The following is a 24,211-nucleotide window of genomic DNA, read 5'->3' as shown; positions in this document are numbered from 1 at the left end:
TATATGTGTACATGGATGTAGCATAATTTGGTTAATTTTGAAATGATTTTTTATTTCATTTCTTTATATTTTTTCAATTTTATATTCCCTTGGTTTCATTTCTTTCCCCTATTTTCTTTTTATGTAGTTTGCTCTTCACTTTTTAGATTTCATCTTAAGAAGCAAAAACTGAGGTTATTTGAGATCTTCATTTCAATATAGGTGCTTACAGCTTTAAACTATTTCTCTAAACACTGCTTTGAGATGTTTTAATTTTCATTGAGCTTAAATAATTTCCAGTTTTCCATGTAGTGTCTTATTTGACCCATGTATTATTTAGAAGTATGTTCTTTAATTTTAAAATATTTGTCTGTTTTCCAGATTTTCTTTTGTTGTTTTTTGGTTTGTTATGGTTAATGAACACGCTTTACATGATTTTAACTCCTTTAAATTTATTGGAATTTGTGGCCAAGTACATGGTTTGTCCTGGAGAATGTTCCATGGTGCTTATAAAGAATACATGTTCTGTTTTTGGATAGAGTGTTCTGTAGATGCCCATTAGCTCAGTTTAGTTGATGATATTGCTTAATTCATTTATATCATTGCCAGTTTTCTGTCTTTCTTTTCTGGCAATTATTCAATTATTGAGAGTTTACTGATAAATATTTTTTTAAAGTATTATTTAGATGTTGAGAGACCCTTATTTTATTCATTTATTTATACATGGCTCTGAGGATTGAACCCAGTGCCTCATACGTGCTAGGAAAGTGCTCTACCACTGAGCCACAACCCCAGCCCGATAATATTGTTGAATTGTCTATTCTGTTATTTTTCTCGCCTTTTTTGAGGCTCTGTTATTAGATGCATGTATGTTGATAGTTGTTACATATTCCTGGTTAATTTAATGTTTTCACACTGTAACATGTCTATTTTGTCCCTTGTAATTTTTTTTCCTAACATATTTTGAGGACTGGGGTTGTGCCTCAGTTTTGAAGTGCTCGATTCTCAGCACCTCATAAAGATAAATAGATAAAGGTATCATGTCCACTACAAGTAAAAAATATTTTTAAAAGATATATGTTGGTTATTTTTTTACATAGTGTATCTTTTTCCATTCTCTTATAATCAGCGTGTTTGTTTCTTTGAATCAAAGTGTCTATCCATTAGTCAGGTCCTGGTTGGATTTTTTTTTTAATCCAATTTTCGAAATAATCTCTGCTTTGTATTTGTGTATTTAATTCATATAGATGTAATATATTTATTAATCTGATTGGATTTATGTCTGCCATTTTGTTATTTGTTTTGTGTCTCTTTTTTGTTTTTTACTCCCTTTTGTGGTAAGTAGATATTTTCTTATGTACCACTTACTTTCTCTGTTTTTTAAAAGAACTTTATAATTTTGAGTTTTCTCTATTAAGTGTCTCTGAAGATTACAGCAATCAGCATTTTAACTTAACATGTTTTAAAATAAGCTGATTCTAATTCCATTAATATATAGAAACTTTATTTTATGTAGCTTCCTTCCGTTCCCTCTTGTGTTTGCTATTATTATCATGTGAATTATATCTTTGTATAAGCCTTATGGTGTAATTTTATAATTACTATTCACATTCATGTGCCTTTAAACCAATTTTGGATAAGAAATGAGGAAACTGATATTTTCATATCTACCTAAGTAATTTCTTATTTCTTTCCTTGTATTCTTTTTTATTGTTTGGATTTGAGTTATTCTTTGTGTCATTTCTTTTCCTCCCTCCCCCCCCCTTCTCTCTCTCTCTCTCTCTTTCCTTCCTTCCTTCCTTTCTCTCTTTCTTTCTTTCTTTCGTTCTTTCTTTCTCTTTCTTTCTTTCTTCTCTCTCGTATGGTGCTCTCCTAGCAACAGATTCTCTCCATCTTTATCTGGGAGTGTCTTTTTTTGCCTCCTTTGTTGAAAGATAGTTTTGCTGGATATCAGATACTTTTTTGATAACCCCCTCCCCCATTTAGTATTTTAAATATGCCATCCTGCTGTTTTCTGGCTTCTGTTTTTCTGAAAAGTCAGTTAATCTTGTTCCCTAGTATGTGACAAGTATGTTTGTCTTTTGTTATTTATTTAAGATATTGTTTTAGCTTTTGATGGTTGGGCTACTATTTGTGTAGATGTTAATGTTTTATCATTTATCCTTTTTGACATTGTTGTATCCTTGGTATTTGTTATATCCACATGTGTAGATCAGTGTTCATCAGATCTGGGAAGTTTTTACCCATTATTTCTTCAGATATATATTTTTTTCTGCGTATATTTTTCACTCTATTTCTTGGACTGTGCTTTTTGTATTAGTGTGCTTGATGATTTTACAGGTGTTTCAGCCTCCATTGGCGTTTTATTTCCTGTTCTATTTACTGTTTACTTTTATTTGGACTAGATAATGGCTAGTCATCTAGCATCAAGTTTGCTAATTCTTTTTTTTCTGGCAGCTTAGTCTACTATTGTGTAGTTTTTAACTCCAGAGTTTCTATTTGGTTCCTTTTTTAAAAAATAATTTGTCCCTTTATTGTTAATCTCTTTGGATGACTCACTGTCTTTGTACTTTATTTAATTCCTTCAACATGGTTTCTCTTAGTTCCTTAAGCGTATTTGTAGTAGTCGTTTTAAGTCTTTGTCTACTAAGATTTACATCTGGGTCCACTCAGATTTTTATTGACTGCTTTTTTCCTTGAATGGGCCAGTTTTCTTCTTTCTTTGCATGTCTCATATTTTTTTGTTCAAAATTTGACATTTTAGATAATATATTATAGCAACTCTAAACTCGTCTCCTCTTTGTTCCCTACGGGTAGTTATTGTTATTTTGTTTTTTGGTTAGCCAGGAATTGTTCAAAAGCTGTGCATAAACAGTGTGAGCCCTTGAGATATCTGTGTGTGGGTTAGGGCCTGTGTTCAAAGATCAGGCAGTTTACAAGTCTTCCCTGGGTTTTGCTTCTACTTGTGCAAGACCTCCCATTCATCAGTTCACCAGGGAGGAGTGGATTGCTGGGGCTCTCTGTGGTCCCCTCTGTGTGCATCTGTGCAACTATTTTTTTTTAAAGTCTTAAAAAAAAAAAATATATATATATATATATATATTTTTTTTTTTTTTTTTAGTTGTGGATGAACTTTTATTTTTATGTGGTGCTGAGAATTGAACCTAGTGCCTCACACATGCTAGGCAAGTACTCTACTACTGAACCACAACCCCAGCCCCCATGTATGCGACTTTTAAGATCCCTAGGAATATCTTGGAGCTTACCAGAATACACCAGATTTCTCTGTTAATATTTTGGCCTGTCTGTTGGCCATTGTTTGCTGTTGATTTCAACATCTTCCTCCCCTGCTTTAGTCAGCTATTTTGCCATTGTGACCAAAAGACCAGATACAGTTTTAAAGGAGAAAAGGTTCATTTGGGGCTCAAGGTTGCAGCGATCTCAGTCCATAGATAGCCAACTCCATTGCTCTGGGCTTAAGATAAGGCAGAACATCATGGTGGAAAGTAGTGGCAGAGGAAAGCAGCTCAGGACATGGCAACAAGGAAACAGAGAGCTATCACTTACCAGGGACAAAATATATACCTCATTGACATGCTTCCAGTGATGACCTTCTCTTGCTACACCCTCTGCACTACAGTTATCACCAAGTTAATCCATTCAAGTGGATAAGTTCACTGATTTGGTTAAGGCTCTTGTGACCCAATAATTTCACCTCTAGACTTTCTTGCATTGTCTCACACATGAGCTTCTGGGGGGCACCTCACATCTAAGCCATAACACCCCCACTCCCTGCCCTACCATGAAGCTTTTCAGTGGAGATCCAGATTGGATGACCCCCTTCCAGCAGCAGGAAGGCTGCCGGTCCTCACTTGTACCATCCCAGTGTGTTGGAGGGTGGAGAACAGATAGGAGTAGCCCTGTGTTGAAACACTGAATACCTCTTATTTCTCTTACTACAGTTTATACGTTCTTATATAAATTTTTCTCAATTTTTTGTTTGTATTGTTGACTTGGAGAGTTGATATTTTTGATAATTTGGATTTATCTAGGGAGAGGTTAGGCTGAACTCTTCACTCTGATATTCTGAAAGTCTCATCTTCTGTTATCTCTCTTTTTTTGGTCATCTCTTTTTCATAACAACTTTATGATTGTTTTACTGCTTGTATTCATACTTGATTCTAATCTGTACTCTCTCTTCCAGAAACCTGAGTGATCTTTTAAAAATGGAACCTAACATGTCCTTCCCTTACATAAACATACCTACTGCTTTTTAATATAAAATTCATAGTTACTGTGGCCTACAAGTTTGTACATGATGTGACTTCTGCTTCCCTCCCTAGCTAGGCTCATCTTGAATCACTTCTCTTTACTTACTCTTCTAGGCCACAGTGACCTTTTACCTCCTGGAAAGCACCACGGTCTTCTCTGTGTTAGAACTTTCCTATGGGCTTTGCTGCTTGGAGTGCTTTACTGCACCTCTTCAGTGGATTAAATCCTTCTTGCTTCTCACATCTCAATTCCATTTTTCTCAGGGAAGCTTTTCTTTACTTCTGCTCAGACCAGAATAGATTTCCTGATCTTTGTTATATTTACACACTGTTGTCTTCAAGTTCTTTTCATATTTACTATGAAATGATTCTTTATGCCATCATTTATTGAATGTATATATTTACCTATAATGTCCTCAAAGGCAAAGTTGTTCATCATTGCATCTTCTAGCACAGTGCCTAGTACATAGGAAATTCTCTATAAATACTTGTGAATGAGAGAATGATTATCAAATAGGTTTAAAATGTCTTTGGTCTGGTACATCATTATTCTACACAGATATAAATATATCCCCAAGATTTGACAATGTGTAGAATTCAGCCATTTGAATTATCATTAATTATATGCATTATTGCATTTATATTTGTAGCTGTATAAGTAATGGAACTCAGTATTGAGACATCTTGATAATCTGATGCTGAGTTTGATTTCTGTCTTTAATAAGCCCTTTCTTGTTTCCTCTCTTTATCTTGGTCATGTGTTTTCCATTCTAGTACCCTTGGAACTAGACCTCTGTTCTGTTTTGATCAGACTTCATCTTTACATTCCCCTAAATAAGCATCTGACCTAAAGCCCAGGCTTGGTAACTGACAAACTGTCATTTGATTTGTTATTATACTTTTCTGATCTTTGTGGGAACTAGGGGAGATTAGATACCTGAAGCATATCACAGTAACTAATATTCAGGGAAAGCAATGTTAAATTAATTTTAATATATTCTAATTAAGGATGGAATGGCCCAGTTTAGAGAGATTTGTATAAAAAACGTTAAATAAGCTTGGACTTGTAATGTCTAATTCTCCACTGTCTTTAAAAAAAATTTCAGTGGGAAAGCAAGCAAACAGAAAATATTGTTTATTGAGAGTTTTTTTTTAATTACCTAGATTTTTCTGTACTATAACTGTTACTGATATTTTTAAAAATAGTCCCCCTCCACTTAAAAAAAAAAAAGAAAAGGAACTCTAGCAAAATAGTATGCAATTGTGCTGCTTCTTTAAGCTTAGATTTTTGTTAGCTCTAGAAATGGAGAACTTTAGAGATCACATACTTTGGGCCATCAGGGGATGGTTACTGGCACAGAGTTATTGTGTAATAGTAGCAGTGGTAATGATGGTGATTTCTCATGTAGTTGAACTCAAGCAGGACAAACTGAATACAAAACAGTATATTGTGGGAAAGATTTGGTTTTTCATTTGTCAAGCTAACGATGTATGTATTTGGGGAACTCGGTGCAATGGATATAGTATCATTAAAACCACAGTGAATCTTTAAACTTCTCTTTGTTCTTAGGGGGTTATGGTACTATAGCCTTTGGATAAAGTGCTGTATTTTCTGTAGTTACAAATGAAGGAAGAAAGTCTGAATGAGTAGTTTGCTGGCATATGCTTCTTGAATTGTTGGCTATTTTGGTGTCAACTTTTATGTTGAGAGTTGCATCTTTTAATGACAAAAATGTTTACTGGAAATTATAGCTTGGAAAAGAGAACCACTTTCCTGTTTCAGCAGAAAGCTAGGTAAAGCATTGATGTGGGGTAAAGTAGCTGTGGAGTTTTATATTCAGATTGTATGAACAGTAAACAGAGCATCTAAAATAACCACTTGCACATTGCAACAAACACATCATCATTTGCTTAAAAAAGAGTTATAATTACAGTTGACGAAGCATGGACACCATAAAAAATGCATTAGTTTGGCTTGACACATTAATTACCTGTTTTTGCAGATGTTTTTATGTATTGTTGTGTGAACAGTTTACAAAATAATTACAGGAAAGTCATATGGAAAATAAACTAAGTGGGTGGTTTCTCGTCTAAATATTTTCATTCATGTGAATCTGTGTGAGCCACAGCTGTTCTGCAGCAAAAGCAGATAGATGAGGATTCTCAGAAGGTTTTTATTAGACAATCTCTGTCATCAGTATCAGCACATTTTTATATCTTTAGCAACACAGTTTAAAAACATTAAATTGAGAGGTCTGGTTTGATCCCTGTGATTACTGAAAAATCCTTGTTTCTGATTAGGACAAATGTAGATATCTGTGAATAAAGTAAACCAAATTGAAACAAATGACAACAACAACAATAACAACAACAAAAAGCTTCCCCAACTTCTAAATGTAGAACTACTTAAAAATATAAAATACTAGGAGGTTACTAGGCACTTTGAGAAAGATTTAAATATCATTTTGTAATTTCTTGAGTTACACAATATATAACAATAGCTTTTTATATCTTTATAATAATTAAGATTACAGGTGGTTATATCTTTTTAATTGAATTTGTTGTTTATAAATTGCACAGAAGTTCGGCTTATCTATTTTCTTTTATGAAGTACCGAAAGTGTAAATCTGTTTTTTCTCAGCAGCTTACTGTGTTACATTACTGGTCTCCAAAGTGGGTGTCATTTGAAAACTGACCAGGTCTTTGTATAGAAATATTGTACTTCTCTATAAATTGTTAAGAAACATAGCTTTCAAAATTGTGACTAACAACAAAGAATTTGTAGACTTCATTCTGTTTACAAAGTGGTTTATAGTTACTTAGAATATCTGTGTTTTATTTCCCTCATTACTATTAAAATTTTTCATAAAACTACATCAAAATGTAGATTCTTTTTTGTCCAGTCATGCCATTTTTAAATTGTGTATACATTTCAGTTACATATATGATGAAGACAAGAAATATACAGACCTTCCCTGGTGTGATTTTGTGTACCTATTGCTTAGAGAAAGGCACTAAGTTATAGAAAGCGGTAACAGATGCATCCATAGGTAGGAATTTGGGTAATCCCCCTTTACCTTGGTTTCACTTTCTGTGGTTTCAGGTTCCTGTGGTCAACCCTGGTCTGAAAATATTAAATGGAAAATTCTTGAAATTAATGTTTTCAGTTGCTCACTATTCTGAGTAGCATGATGATTTGTGGTGCCATCCTGGAACCTGTGAAACTTATAGGATTACAAATAATAAACTTGTAATAGGTTGATTACATTATAGCAAAGGAAAAATATGTGACTCAGTATCATGACATATAGAAAACAGTTGTTGGACTCTGGATTCTTTCATAGTTTTGCTACTTCTGTTAAGATGTCCTGTATGATCTGTGAAAGAATGAACAAAGGCATTTTTGGAATTAGGAAACATTCATATTTACTAGAATGGCAAGTAAAAATTTCTTGATTTATGTACAGTTTTACTTCTATATTTTCCTTTTACTATTTTTAGTCCATTCCTCTTTTGTCTTGATTCTTTATTCTTTTTTCCTTCAATATCTTCCATTAGCTATTTTAAATCTTTTTATCTTTTAGATGCCATTTGGCTTTAGAACACAAGGAAAATGCAGGGGATTATTGTTATTCTTTGGACTAGAGTTTATTATCACAAGGAGACTGGCTTAGCATTGTAATTTTAAAAGGCATCAGTCATAGTCTTTTGGGTAATCTTAAAATTGCAAAACAAAGAAAAATAAGTTATGGAGTAAAAAGAAAATGTTGAGTCTAAAAGAAGGCTGTTTCTGTAGGCATTTAACACTGTATAATCTGATGCTAGTTTTCATTCAGTATTACTGATAATAGAAAAAATGCTAAGTAACATCAAAAGCAATCAATTCAGGCAGTGCTTGAGCATGAATATGATTGTGACTTTTGCTTTTACTATCCTCTGGTGACTTTTTGAACTTCTAGTGGTCACATAACAATTCGTTTTGTTAAAACATTAATAGGAGACTCACTAACTGCAGAAAGCAGATTCCCTAACTGACCGGTTCATGTTATACACGGAAAAGCTGATGACTTCAGTGTGTAGTAGACGTGTAGAACCATAGATTATTGTTTTTTCCCAAGGTTGCCTTTTGTTGTTAGAACACTTAGCATAAGGTAGAAATGGTAGGCTATACCTGAAAAGAACAAAACACCATTAAATATAATAAATCAGCACTTAAAAAAAAAAAAAAAAACTGTAGCTACCAAGGCCATCTGAAGCAGGAGTATTCTTTTATGTGACTAAAGTTGTTTTTAAAACACACACACACACACACACACACACACACACACAAACAAAAACTCATTCCAGCAAATCCAGGTTGATTTGGATGTTCTGTCTAATGGGATAAATCTCAATGAAACCAAGCTTGCTTGAACCAAGCCCAGCAGCATGAGGCCGAATGGAATGTATCTTGGGAGTAGAAATAAGAATATAAGAAGTGACCAGTACACTCATGTACAGATTAAGTTCTATGCATGTGGTAAAATTCTAGTGAAAATACCACTAAAACTTCCTTAAAATTTCTCATGAAATACTTATATAGACATGCTGTCTTTCAAGAAGTCTAAATAGGCAAGTACTTTCAGTATTCCTTTTCTTTTTGTTGAATAAGTAATGAGGTTGTTTGCTATATGCATAGTAAAATTCATGTATTAGTGACTAAGGATAGAAGAGCAGAATTAAACAACTTTTTATTCTGTTTTGTGAAATCAGTTTTTATTAGTTTCATAGTAAAAATACCTCTTTGTTCTTTTGTGGGTAAACAAGAAGAGACCTTCGTTTTCCAAATATAATGTCTGGGTAATAAAAATATGTGAGAGGTCAGTCCCTCATCCTTTCCCAGAAAGACCTATCTTTCCCTTACTTATACTGTTATCACAATTTTTTGTAGAATCATATCAAAATGTAGATTCTCTTTTTAGTCCAATCATGCCAGTTTTGGACTGTGTTCTTCTATATTCCTTTGACATAGAGGGAGTATGCCTTTTATAGCTCAAATTTTCCTGTATGTGTGTCTGTCATCTTGGGTTATCTCTCCTCTGATTCTACTCTGTTGTATTGTTTGGTGGGCATTTTCCTCAAATTCTTATGTTTATTTTCTCTCCATTTTTGTTGCCATACTCACCTATGCTTGTCTTGTGCTTTGTAGTTTTCTTGTTCTACTCAACAGTAGAATAATCACACTCAAATTCAGTTACTTTATGTTGAAAGGTAACTTGATTTGATGGCATGTACCCTGAAGTATGGTAAAAGAGCTGATTTAGGTTCAGGCTCTTCTTACATTAACTGTGTACTTGAGAAAGACATTTCACTTCCCTGAGTTTTAATCTTCTTAATTATAAAAGAGCGAAAATTTATTTTTTGTGATTAGGATGTGATACAATGAAGGGGCACCAAATAGTGGTAGTTTCTTAGATAAGTCAGAATTTCCATATTCTGTTATTTACAGACCATGTCTTCTATAAAACTTCTCTTAGTGACTAAAGTCAGAGTTGGTGTCGAAAAATGCAAGATAGGTTGTTCAGTGTTTCTAGAAATTTCAGTAACAACTTTGGAATTTCTTTTCATATTTACTCAGCTATACTGTATTGTTTCACAGATCACATTCTGTAGTTATCCTATATCCATCTTACCAGTAGGGTTGTCACATAAGTCCACATAAGACATCTTTTATGGTACACCAAATCTTCTTGACAGAAATGTTATTATTGTATTAGCCAGAGTTCTCTAGAGGAACAGAACCTAGAGAACATATATATAATTATAAGAGGCAATTTAATTGTTGGTTTATACGGTCTGAGGCTAGATAATCCCACAATGGCTATCTGCAGACTGTAGAGCTAGGAAAACCAGTAACTGCTCAGTTCAAGAAGCTGGAAGCTTCAGAATAAAGGGGACCAATGATGCAACCCCAGTCCAAGACTGAAGGCCTAGAAACTCCCTGGAGAGTCACTGGGTCTAGTGTGCCTTCAGAGACTGAAGAATCTGCAGTCTGATGTCTGCAGATGATGGCAGCAGAAAAATTGCAATGCTCAAGAATAATTGAGTTTGAATGCACAAGCAAGTCCCCTCTCCCCTTGTGCTCTTTGTTTCACCTGGGTCCCCAGCCTGTTGGGTGGTGCCACCCACGTTTAGGCAATCCCCCATCCCCATTTGCTAATCATCTCTGGAAACACCATTACAGACACACCCGAAAGATGATTTGCCAATTTTCTAGGTGGTTTCTCAATTCAGCCAAGTTGACATTCAAGTTTAACCATTAAATTATTGAGTAATGGAAGCAGTTTTTTTTTTCTTTTGAATGCCAAAACCCAATGGAAATTCTTGCTCTATGTGAATGATTAGCAGAAATGTAGAGAAACTCATTGAAGGTATTGAGTTGTCTTTAGGGAGAACTGTGTATTCCCTTTGAAAAGTATTCTGTGTGGCTATGTTATTGAAGAAATAATAGCTACATGACCTAACACGGGATTGAATTTAGATACGTTTTCCTTGAATGATAGTCATACAAGCCCATGTATGTTTGAAAGTGAAGAGCAAACTACAAAAAAACCAAGGAAGTTAGAGTGAATTAAGCATTTACAATCACATTTATTAATAATTTGATTAATATGAGTTATTCTGGAAATCTACTCACAAACCTCTTAGGCGGCTTGTTTTCATTCTTGGCTGCTGCTATTTCTCAGCAGTAGTTGTAACCTTTATAAGGGCTGGTAAGGAAGAAATCATAGTGCCTATATATAAAATGCTACATCGAAAAAGGCTTCCAGTATTTCCATTACTTGGCTGTAAGTTTCCATGGAAATGGGCTCACCATCTTCAGTAGGAGTCCATTTCAATTGCTGGTTTATGGTTCTTGTTTCTTTGTTACTATGGATATTGTCTAGAAAGTGGCAGAAGAGTCAGAAGTTTAAAAAACAGCATTTGATTACAGAATATGAGTAAAACTATATTTAATCATAGGTATTCTATTTCTTGTCATTTTAAAATATCAAATTATTTTGTGAGGCAAATTTGTTAATTTAGATAGAGCCAAATTCTGAGGCTCAGGCATACTGAATTAAAAAAATGAAAGTGCCACAGTTTCTGTTGGAATTGAGCCAAAAATTTCAAATGGGGGTTAATTTGGACTTGAAAGGTGTAACCTGAAATGGGAAGAGCTAAGGATACTGGCATTAACAGAGTCCAAAGCAGTAAACCCTAACAAGCACTAGTAGTGTCTATAAATAGTGAATTTATTATTTATGTGGCACATTGTATCTTCAAAGTGTGTTACAGTTGTTTAGTTGATGTTTGTGGTTCACACCCATTTTTTTCAACTTGAGTGGGCTTAGGAAGTAAGGAGATTTTAAGGACAAGAAGCAGAAGCATACTGACATTTTAATTGTTGTTTGAGGAGTTGGGTTAGCAAATATAGATTGTTCCACAATTAAAAAAGAAATAGAGATCCTTCTCCCTGGCAAGACCAGTTATATTTGTGAATTACTCATGAAGGAGAGAAGAGTTAGAATCATATTGTAAAAGATGTAAAAGGAAAATAATTTAGCAAAATTGCAATCTCAACTTCACTACAGTTTTTCTTTGAGGTCTGTATTCCATGAGAATTCTTTGGTTAGCATGTGGCAGCACACACATTTGGACTACTTTAGGCAAAGAAAAGACAGGAATATAGATTCACCTGGAATCAGGGACCCCCGTCACACTAGGGCTTCTTTTTTCTTTTTGGTTTCCCATATCAACTTCCCTCTGCATCAGTTTCTTCCTTTCAGATCAGCTGCTTCTGCCTTGGCAGGAACTGTGGCTGCCGGTGCTTCTTGCTCCTTTTACTTACAGCTTCAGTAACAGAGAAGGTCCAGTTTGTGTTGTGCTATTCTTCCCTTCTCCAACTGTGGCCACTTGAGTAGGGTTCTGTGATTGGCCCAGCTTGGCACAGGGAAGCCCACCCTGCACTAACTAGACAGACCTAGGTGGCTAGAGAAACTGAGATCTGAAACAGAACAGTTTTCCATCAAACCACATGGACATGGGGGAGGATTGGGAAAGTCTCACAGAAGAAAGGGGCAGTTCCTAGAAAAGCAGAAGATGCTGTTCTAGGCAGAAATAAATAGGAAAAGGTTTTCCACTAGTGGTCTTCTGAGGAAAAATATTTGCTTTACTGTAATTCATTTCTCTTCAGTAATTCAGGAAATATCATTTTGTGGGATTTAGTTTTGAGAGAAAAACAAAGGTTTGAAAACTCTACAATTTAGTGCTTCCTACATGACTGGCTTTGTTGTAATTCCATTTATATACGTTGTCTGTTTCACTCTCCATGATCCTTAGAGGTATCTATTTCCATTTTAGGGGATGAGGAAGAAGGTCAGAGAGTAGATATGACTTCCAGGGCATATGACACAGTGAGAGGCAGAACCAGAATTCAGATAACTCCTGAAATGTAATGTAGGGTGTTTTCCTTACATGGTTACTTTCGATTTGGTTAACTTTATTCAGAAAATGCATAGAGTGAATTATAATGATTGTACCATCTGTTAAGTGCTTTGATCTAAATCACAAGAGTCACAAATCTCTTAGAATACTATAGAATCATATTTATGAAAGGAACCCTTAAAGATCATATGGTACACTGGTTTTCAACCTTTTGTGACTTTCAACCATGGAATCTGTTAGTAAGTTTTATATCACTATAACAGACAACTAAGATAATCAACTTATAAAGAGAAAAGATTGGTCTCAGTTTTGAAAGTTTCAGTTATGACTGAATGGCCTCATTGTTCTGGGCCTGTAGTGAGGCAGCATATTGAAGTGGGAGAATATAGCAATGCAGAAATGCTCATCTACTGGCCAGGAAGCAAAAGAAAGGAAAGAGGAAGTGATCTGGGTCCCGTACTCACCTTGGGAGCACACCTTCAATAAGCTACAGACCCCCCGTCTAAGCTCTGCCTCTTAGTAGATCCCACCACTTCCCAGTAGCACCAGCCTAGGGACCTTGTTTAATAAAACATGACCTTTGCGGGGAGAGTCCAGGTCCAAAGTATAGCAGAATCCCTTTTTTAAATGAAATGCTGTATCTTAGTCCATCATATGAAATAAATGATCCCATTCTGGAGAGCACCAAGTGCTCCACAGGCTTAACCACCTCTCTATTTGACGTCTTGAGAGTTCTTTGGAGGCTATTTTGAATACCATTTGTATAGGGAAACTGAGACTCAAATAGGGTCAATGACATACTCAGTTTCACATAATTTTAGATTATAGGAATTTAGATCACATTCCTGCTTTCAGTTATAAGATACATGAAGATTTGTTACTAATTGTAAAACCATGAAGCTTACAAAAATCAGTTAGTTAGAATTTAGAATTACTCCTAATGGTTTTATTTTCCAGTTTGGTGGTACTTTTATGTAGCCCATAGCATATTAATTCATGTCACACTCTTATTAAATATCTATTATATCTATTTCTTTTGGTCTTATTTTTGAGTTCAGCTATATATGGTCTGGATTCAGACTAGTCCTGTCTATATTTTTAATATATTTGACTCCTAAAATACATCAAGTTCTCAAGACATACTTAAATAAGATGATGTCCGAATTTGGGTACATGAAACTCATGGGGGTAATACTTGTACCTCATTGAAATGTGTTTTCCAGTTTTGAATATCTCCTCTTCATGGTTAGAAATGTAAACCAACTTGGGCGAAATGTCAAATGACTTGGGTGAAAATAAGTTAATTTTCAGATTGGAATAAAAAAAAAAGTTTATTTTTCACAAGACCAGACTTTTGTTTTCTCCTTTAGGAGAGTCGAGCCCTACTCGCCGGGAAGCTGTGAAGAGAAGAACAGCAGAGTATCTTATGCGGGCAGAAAGTATCTCCAGCCTTTATGGAAAGCCACAGCTGGATGACACATCTCAGGTATGTCTCATGTTTTGTTTTGCATTTTCTTTAACTGTTATTTTTTGATGTCTTATCTTTTGGCTTTATTTTTAATTGGAGTATTTGAGAATTTTGGTTTCTGGAATTTTACTAATAATTTTATTAATAATTTTCTTAAGTTAATGTCAAAAGGAAAAGCATTATGGCAAACCACCAAAAGTGGAACCAAACAGGACTTGTGTTTTCCTTTTCTTGGCCCTTTATTATTCCTTAACTGTACCCTAAGTTTCCCCAGCTGTAAAATGACAGTAATCTCTATGATATTGACCTATATTTAAACTTCTTAAAACTTAAATTATGATTCTTGTACAGTTCCTGTACAGTTTTATTGAGTCATGCTAAAACTGTCACTTTATCCACAAGTCCTATGAGAATCTGCTGTGGATCAAAGATATAAAGGAGTCATTCGAGCAGCAATATTTAGGTTATTTGAGACTACTAATAGGCTTGTCTCTAAGATAGATAAGTGCTTAAAATGTTAGAAACGTGGTTTGTTATTGTTTTTATCTCTGATCTACCTGGACTTGAAAATCATTTCTGGAAGAAACTTTTCTGTATGTTTTTTCTTTATATCAAACTAAACTTGTCTAATGCAAATTAAGTACTATATTTCCTGGCAGGGTGCTACAGTGCATGCCCATAACCCCAGAAGCTATGGAGGCTGAGACAGAAGGATCATCAGTTTGATTCAGTCTGTGCAACTCAGTGATATCCTGTCTCAAAATAAAAAGTAAAAGATTAGGAATGCTCAGTGGTACAGCACTTCTGGGTTCAATTACCAGTATCACTTAAAAAAAAAAAATTCTGGTATTGGGAAAAGTGTTTAGTTTATTATTTTAATTGATCTAAGGGGCAGATAACCTTGTTCATATTCAGTTCTGCCACTTGAAGTCATGAAAGATTGGCATTAGTTTCTGTATCTGAGTAATGGGGATAGTAATTATTCCTTGCTGGGTTGTTGTTAGGATTAAATGAAGTTAAAAATAACTTTCATACATGGATACACCTCCCCACCCCATCCAACCACCCACAGTTAGATAAGCTTTGTGCTTGCCTAGCATAAAGACCAGATGTAATGCAGACTAGCTTAATAAATTCTAGCCCCATTCTTCCTATTTTCCTTGCACACTGCTTTGTATGCTATTTTCTACATACTTTATTGATTTATGTAGTTTTTAAAAATTACAAAATATCTCAAAACATTTTTATTTGGTGGTGCTAGGGGTAAAAAAGGAACAGCCCAAAATATAACCTTGATTCATTGACCTTTGCAGTTTTTTGTTGCTGATTTTTTTTTGAGCCATTTTCATTTCTAGTATGACTTTTTAAAAAAGTGCAGTTATCACTACAAATGGAAAAAATGCACTTATTAAAATTGTACTTATTAGTGAAGATCTTAAATTCTGAGAATTTTTGATGGTGTTTGACTATTCATTATAGAACAAAAAGATTACATTTCAACTTAAAGTAATGTATTTGTTACCCTAACATCATAATTACATTTTAAGTAATGTTATCTATTTTGCTGATTCATTTTCAGCTTTTGAATTACTGTGACTCTTCTGTGTTCTGCTTGTTAATTTTTTTTTGTGTTCTCTATTATTGTTGTCTTAATGATATTATTATTTCCTTTAACTTTTCACTATTGAATTTTATCTTTTAAATGAGATATTCATTGAAACATTAATTGGATTTAATTCCCTTTTTCCATGGAGTTGGCAACCCTCCTTGTTTGTAGCCCTGATATATACATTCTCAACTTCATTTTGTAGGGCATTGATAAGAACATTAAATAACATGAATCCATAAATTATTTGTTATACTAACCCTATCTTTTATATAAATATTCTTAACCATTGTACTTACTCCCTTAACATTAACTGTGAATTTTCTCCTTATACTTACTCATTCAATATCATCACCTATGCATCCCTGTTAGAGTTTCCCATTGTTCCGTCTATGGAACCATAATTTCTTTCTATTTTTAAACATTTTTTTTCTTTCTTTTATTTATTTTTTGATTCATTGTATGAAAATGGGTTACAACCTTTCATTTCTCTGGTTGTAAATGTTGTAGAGTCACACCGTTTGTGTAATCATACATGTACATAAGGGAATGATGTTTGTCTCATTCCACCATTCTTCCCCCTGCCCCCTCCCCTCATTTCCCTCTACACAATCTAACATTCTTCCATTCTTCCTTTAATACCCCCCTCCCCCACTGTTATACATCTGTCAGCATCCACTTATCAGAGAAAACATTCAGCCTTTGGTTTTTTGAGATTGACTTATGTCACTTAGCACGATATTCTCCAACTCCATTGGAGCCATAATTTCTTAGGGAAATAAATATATAAAGTCTTCTTACAGTTTTGACTTAGAGAACAGGACCATCAATTATATTAGTCAGAATTTCCCTGTAAGGGAACTGGGGTTATGGCTCAATGGTAGAGTGCTTCACTAACATGTGCGAGGCCCTGCATTCGATTCTCAGCACTGCATACAAGTAAATAAAATAAAGGTTCATTGACAACTTAAAAAAAAAAATTTCCTATAAGCATAGTTTCTAATGAAAATAAAGTTAAGGAAATCTAATACAGGATAGCTGATTATACTAGGTTGTATATTAATTCATTAAGCATCTGTTAAGACTTTACACATCAATCTAGATATTCTTTGGAAGTACACAAAAGATGACATGTTTGCTCTTGCAAACCTTATAGCATAATTGAAGTTATAAATATGCCTATAGTTGAAACAAAAGTTAGAGAGATGGTTAAGAGCCATGTGGAATCATGGGAAATTGTATCAGAAAAGGTAAACAGGGGCACTTAATCTGATTTGGTGTGTAGGAATTTTTTTTTTTTTTAATTCTCAGTCAAGGATGCTACTGGAGATGTTTTATGGTAAACGTTTGCTTTTTAAATTTTTTTTTTTTAAGTTGTAGATGAACACAGTACCTTTATTTATTTATTTTTATGTGGTGCTGAGGATTGAACCCAGGGCCTCAGGAATGCTCAGGGAGCACTCTACCACTTAGCCACAACCCCAGCATTTGCTTTTTATTCTCCCTTTTATATATTATTCTGTTAAGCCTGGCCCTTACTGGTCAGGAATATATTTAATTATGTTCTTATCTGTGATTTAAGTCACATGAATACCAGAGGTTCATGATTAGCTTGGTGAATTCACGATTTCTTTAACCATCTTTGGGTCTGAATTTCAACCAGCACAATGAGAAGATTGATATAAATTATTTAACTTCGTTTGATCAAATTCTGCACAGAGTAGATACTATTTCTCTGTTGAATCAGTATGCAAACATTTCTTTCTAGCCTGATTGATTTCGGAAGTAAAAGAATCCTTTCTGGCATTTAAGATTTTTGTCAGTTATCATTTTCCCCCTTTGGTGCTGTCTAAATAATGGCCCCCTCTCCCCAAGTTTTCTTTATTGAACTTCAGAGACACTTGTGTGGTAAATATTAAAGTTCTAAATTTCTCAGTCATTTGTGTGTTAATATCCTTCTCAAAGAACAGAAAGAAATAGAAGTACTTTTTTTTTTATCCTTTTTCTTTTCTTTATTACTTTGTTACTAAAAGACTCCAAGAAAATTTAATGAGTAGATTTCAGATAAAAGGAAAATGAGCTTTGTTTGAAGTTTAGGTGAAATCTTAACTAAATGAGACAGGTTCTTTTCCTTTCTTTTTTTTTAAAATCGTCAGTGACTTCGAAATGAGTTAAGAATTAACATTGAAAGGGAGTTTCCTTGGAGAAGTCTCAGAATAGCATTTCTGCTATTTTTAGTTGTAGGAATTCTACACTCAGGATCAATGAAATTTGGAAAAAGACAGTAAATGATCTAAATTTAGAACATAAAAAATTATGTATATTCTAAAGTGCAGTACATTTTTACCATACCATTTCAAAAGTGTGCATGAACATTAATACATAGAATATATGACTTTTCTGAATATTTTGTAGATTTTGAACACAACTGCAATGATATTACTTAATATTTTGCTATTGTGCATTTTGTTTGCTGGTATTATTAGTTGGTGTTTCTCCATTTCTTCTTTAGAAAATATTTTGGAACAATTATTGTTTCATCCTTAGTGAGACACTGGCAAAGCAGAGATGGCAGTTGGGATGTTCTAAGTCAGTCATAGAGCTGTCTATAAAGGTCAGGCATAGAATGTGGTCTAATGTGGGAGACTAGATATTAGGATTGGTAAATTGCCCAGGAAAGTCTTTGCAAAGTCCAAAATCTATGGAAGAAACCAAGTTGAGGAACTCCAGTGTATTTAGTTCCCAGGGTTTAGAATTCGATTCCTGATCCTTTTTATTGATAGTGCTTTCCTTTTTTTTTTTTTTTAAGTACTAAAAAAGAAGTGCTTACATTTAATCACTGACATATATAATAATCTGGAAACAAAAAGCAAAAGCACATTAAGATTTTAGAAAACTTTCAAAAACTCCCTGACTCTACCATTGTTACAAAATAGCCTTTCTCAGTGTTAAAACCTGGAGATCAAATGGTTTAATCTAAGTAAAAATGGTTAAAAAGTATTGGTTTTAGTTCAACTAGTAGAACCAGTTTATTCAAGTTAAACCCAGAGATTATTCATACGAACGTGTTTTATAGATGAGGCTATAAAACCATGTGATATGGTTAAAGTCACAGCAGTAACTCAGTGGAAGAACCTTAATCAGAATTCTGAGGGCATGAAATTTAGGTATCTTCATACATAAAATGAGTCAATCCTGTAATGTCCTTTCCTACTTTAGACTTTTCCATGAGTGAATCTGCATTTAAATGGGATGTGGATTTTTTTTTTCTTGCCAGAATTCTCTAATATTTAATCTATATGCCTAAAAATACACTTCCAAATATGTAACTAGCGAACAGGTATGGGAAGTTGGGAGGGCCTTTAGAGGGGATTTAAGGATGGAATGAAATTATGTGCCAATTAGTGGGTTGAGGTTATGGTTCAGTGGTAGAGCACTTGCCTAGCATGTGTGAGGTACTGGGTTTGATTCTCAGCACCACATATAAAGGTTCTTCAACAACTAAAAAAATATATATATATAAAATTAGCACATAATTATGTGCTAATTATTGAAACCTTAAGCAATTCATTACTATTGAGGCAAGCATAGAATGAAGACATGAAGATACAAGCACACGTAAGATGAACATTTTTAAACTGGGGATTGAGCCCAGGGGCACTATACACTGAGTACATCCCCAACCCTGATTATTATTTTGAAACAGGGTCTTGCTAAATTGTTGAGGTTGGTCTCAAACTTGTAATCCTTTTCCCTCAGCCTTGAATTGCTGGGATTACAAGTGTGCATCACTGTACCTAGCCTAGCCTATGTAGTCTTTTGTTGTTGTTGTTGTTATTTTTTTGTATTGTAAACAAATGGGATACATGTTGTTTCTCTATACATGGAGTAAAGGCATACCATTTGTGTAATCATAAATTTACATAGGGTATTGTTGTTTAATTCATTCTGTTATTTTTTCCCTCCCCCCACTCCTCCCACCCCTCTTTCCCCTCTATATAGTCCTTCCTTCCTCCATTCTTGCCCCCTTCCCTAACTCTAACCATAACCCTAACACTAACCCCTCCCACCCCCCATTATGTGTCATCATCCGCTTATCAGCGAGATCATTCATCCTTTGGTTTTTTTGAGATTGGCTTATCTCACTTAGCATGATATTCTCCAATTTCATCCATTTGCCTGCAAATGCCATAATTTTATCATTCTTTATGGCTGAGTAATATTCCATTGTATATACATACCACAGTTTCTTTATCCATTCATCAACTGAAGGATATCTAGGTTGATTCCACAATCTGGCTATGGTTAATTGAGCAGCTATGAACATTGATGTGGCTGCATCTCTGCAGTATGCTGATTTTAAGTCCTTTGGGTATAAGCCAAGGAGTGGGATAGCTGGGTCAAATGGTGGTTCCATTCCAAGCTTTCTGAGGAGTCTCCATACTGCTTTCCAGAGTGGCTGCACTAATTTGCAACCCCACCAGCAACGTATGAGTGTACCTTTTTCCCCACATCCTCGCCAACACCTGTTGTTGCTTGTGTTCTTGATAATCGCCATTCTAATTGGGATGAGATGGAATCTTAGGGTGGTTTTGATTTGCATTTCTCTTATTACTAGAGATGTTGAACTTTTTTTCATATATCTGTTGATTGCTTGTAGATCTTCTTCTGTGAAGTGTCTGTTCATTTCCTTAGCCCATTTGTTGATTGGATTATTTGTATTCTTGGTGTAGAGTTTTTTGAGTTCTTTATAGATTCTGGAAATTAGTGCTCTATCTAAAGTATGAGTGGCAAAGATTTTCTCCCACTCTCTAGGCTCTCTCTTCACATTACTGATAGTTTCCTTTGCTGAGAGAAAGCTATTTAGTTTGAATCTATCCCAGTTGTTGATTCTTGCTTTTATTTCTTGTGCTATGGGAGTCCTGTTAAGGAAGTCTGATCCTAAGCTGACATGTTGAAGATTTGGACCTACTTTTTCTTCTATAAGATGAAGGGTCTCTGGTCTGATTCCGAGGTCCTTGATCCATTTTGAGTTGAGTTTTGTGCAGGGTGAGAGATAGGGGTTTAATTTCATTCTGTTGCGTATGGATTTCCAGTTTTCCCAGCACCATTTGTTGAAGAGGCTATCTTTTCTCCATTGCATATTTTTGGCACCTTTGTCTAATATGAGAAAATTGTATTTATTTGGGTTTGTGTCCATGTCCTCTAATCTGTACCATTGATCTACCTGTCTATTTTGGTACCAATACCATGCCGTTTTTGTTACTATTGCTTTGTAATAGAGTTGAAAATCTGGTATTGCGATACCCTCTGCTTCACTCTTTCTACTGAGGATTGCTTTAGCTATTCTGGGTTTCTTATTCTTCCAGATGAATTTCATAATTGCTTGCTCTATTTCTGTAAGGTACGTTATTGGGATTTTAATTGGAATTGCATTGAATCTGTATAGCACTTTTGGTAGTATGGTCATTTTGACAATATTAATTCTTCCTCTCCAAGAACATGGAAGATCTTTCCATCTTCTAAGGTTTTCTTTAATTTCTTTCTTTAGTGTTCTGTAGTTCTCATTGTAGAGGTCTTTCACCTCTTTTGTGAGATTGATTCCCAAGTATTTTATTTTTTTTTGAAGCTATTGTGAATGGGGTAGTTTTCCTAATTTCTCTTTCCAAAGATTCATCACTTATGTATAAAAATGCATTGGATTTATGAGCATTGATCTTGTAACCTGCTACTTTACTGAATTCACTTATGAGTTCTAAAAGTTTTCTGGTGAAATTTCCAGCTTCCTCTAAATATATAATCATGTCATTAGCAAACAGGGATAGTTTGAGTTCTTCTTCTCCTATTTGTATCCCTTTAATTTCTTTGGTTTGTCTAATTGCTCTGGCTAGAGTTTCAAGGACGATGTTGAATAGAAGTGGTGAAAGAGGGCATCCCTGCCTTGTTCCAGTTTTTAGGGGGAATGCTTTCAGTTTTTCACCATTTAGAATGATATTGGCCATGGGCTTAGCGTAGATGGCCTTTACAATGTTAAGGAATGTTCCCACTATCCCTATTTTTTCTAGTGTTTTGAGCATGAAGGGGTGCTGCATTTTATCGAATGCTTTCTGCATCTCTCGAAATAATCGTGTGATTCTTAACTATAAGTCTGTTGATATGGTGAATGACATCTATTGATTTCCGGATGTCGAGCCAACTTTGCATCCCTGGGATAAAACCCACCTGATCGTGGTGCACTATCTTTTTAATATATTTTTGTATGCTATTTGCTAAAATTTAGTTCAGAATTTTTGCATTGATGTTCATTAAGGATATTGGTCTGAAATTTTTTTTCCTCGATGTGTCTCTGTCTGGTTTAGGTATCAGGGTGATATTGGCTTCATAGAATGAGTTTGGGAGGGTTCCCTCTTCTATTTCATGGAATACTTTGAGGAGTATTGGAATGAACTCTTCTTTAAAGGTTTTGTAGAACTCAGCTGAGAACCCATCTGGTCTCGGACTTTTCTTTGTTGGTAGGCTTTTGATGACCTCTTCTATTTCATTGCCTGAAATTGATTTATTTAAGTTGTGTATGTGCTCCTGGTTCAGTTTAGGTAATTCATATATCTCTAGAAACTTATTGTCTTCGAGGTTTTCTGTTTTGTTGGAGTGTAGATTTTCAAAATAGCTTCTAATTATGTTTTGTATTTCACTTGTGTCTGTAGTGATATTTCCTTGTTCATTCATTTTAGTAATTTGAGTTTTCTTTCTCTTTCTCTTTGTTAGTGTGGCTAAGGGTTTATCAATTTTGTTTATTTTTTCAAAGAACCAACTCTTTATTTTGTTAATTTTTCTAATTGTTTCTTTTGTTTCAATTTCGTTGATTTCAGCTCTGATTTTAACTACTTCTTGTCTTCTACTATTTTTGGTGTTGGTCTGCTCTTCTTTTTCTTGGGCTTTGAGCTGTAGTGTTAGGTCGTTTATTTGTTGATTTTTACTTCTTTTGTTGAATGCGCTCCATGAAATAAATCGTCCTCTCAGTACTGCTTTCATAGTGTCCCAGAGATTTTGATATGATGTATCTTTGTTCTCATTTATTTCTAAGAATTTTTTTATTTCCCTCCTGATGTCTTCTGTTATCCATTCATCATATAATAGCATATTATTAAATCTCCAGGTATTGGAGAAGTGTCTCTTTTTTATTCTGTAATTTATTTCTAATTTCAATCCATTATGATCTGATAGAATACAAGGTAGTATCTATCTTCTTTTATTTGCTAACAGTAGCTTTGCGGAATAAAATATGGTCTATTTTAGAGAAGGATCCATGTGCTGCTGAGAAGAAAGTGTATTCGTTCTTTGTTGGATGGTATATTCTATATATGTCTGTTAAGTCTAAATTGTTGATAGTGTTATTGAGATCTATGTTTTTTTTATTCAATTTTTGTTTGGAAGATCTATCCAGTGGTGAGAGAGGTGTGTTAAAATCGCCCAGTATTATTGTGTTGTGGTCTATTTGATTTCTGGAATTGAGAAGGATTTGTTGGACGTACATGGATGGATGAGCCAATGTTTGGGGCATAGATATTTATGATTGTTGTGTCTTGCTGATTTATGCTTCCCTTAAGCAGTATGTAATGTCCTTCTTTATCCCTTCTGACTAGTTTTGGCTTTAAGTCCACATTATCTGTAATGCGGATGGATACTCCAGCTTTTTTGCTGTGTCCATGTGCATGGTACGTTTTTTCCCATCCTTGTACCTTTAGTCTGAGTATCTCTTTCTATGAGATGAGTCTCTTGCAGGCAGCAAATTTTTGGATTTTTCTTTTTAATCCAATCTGCCAGTCTATGTCTTTTGATTGATGAGTTTAGGCCATTAACATTCAGGGTTATTATTGTGATACAATTTGTATTCCCAGTCATTTGACTCATTTTTGTTTTTTGACATGATTTGGTTTCTCCTTTATTTGGCTGTTCCTTTAGGCTAGTTACTCCTGTTGCTGATTTGCATCGTTGTTTGTCATCTCTTCCTCATGGAATATTTTGCTGAGAATGTTCTGTAATGCCGGCTTTCTTTTTGTAAATTCCTTTAGCTTTTGTTTATCATGGAAGGATCTTATTTCATCGTCAAATCTGAAAGTAAGTTTTGCTGGGTATAAGATTCTTGGTTGGCATCCGTTTTCTTTCAGGGCTTGGTAAATGTTGTTCCAGGCCCTTCTAGCTTTTAGGGTCTGGATTGAAAAATCTGCTGATATTCTTATTGGTTTCTCCCTGAATGTAATTTGATTCTTTTCTCTTGCAGCCTTTAAAATTCTGTCTTTATTTTGTATGTTAGGTATTTTCATAATAATATGCCTTGGTGTGGGTCTGTTGTAATTTTGTATATTTGGAGTCCTATAAGCCTCTTGTACCTGGTTTTCCATTTCATTCTTCAGATTTGGG

General features: G+C 34.6%; 1 protein-coding gene across 1 annotated transcript in view; it reads left to right on the top strand.

Moving 5' to 3' along the window:
• RPS6KC1 (ribosomal protein S6 kinase C1) overlaps window positions 1-24,211 on the top strand; it is a 209,600-nt gene that overhangs the window by 89,600 nt on the left and 95,789 nt on the right. The window contains 1 exon segment of the mRNA XM_079107120.1: window positions 14,087-14,202. Coding sequence (XP_078963246.1) covers window positions 14,087-14,202 — 116 coding nt within the window.

This window comes from Sciurus vulgaris (genome assembly GCF_902686455.1).
Source record: "Sciurus vulgaris genome assembly, chromosome: 12".
Lineage (NCBI taxonomy): Eukaryota > Metazoa > Chordata > Mammalia > Rodentia > Sciuridae > Sciurus > Sciurus vulgaris.
Note: the sequence above shows the minus strand (reverse complement) of the source record. Positions and strands in the feature narration are given on the sequence as shown.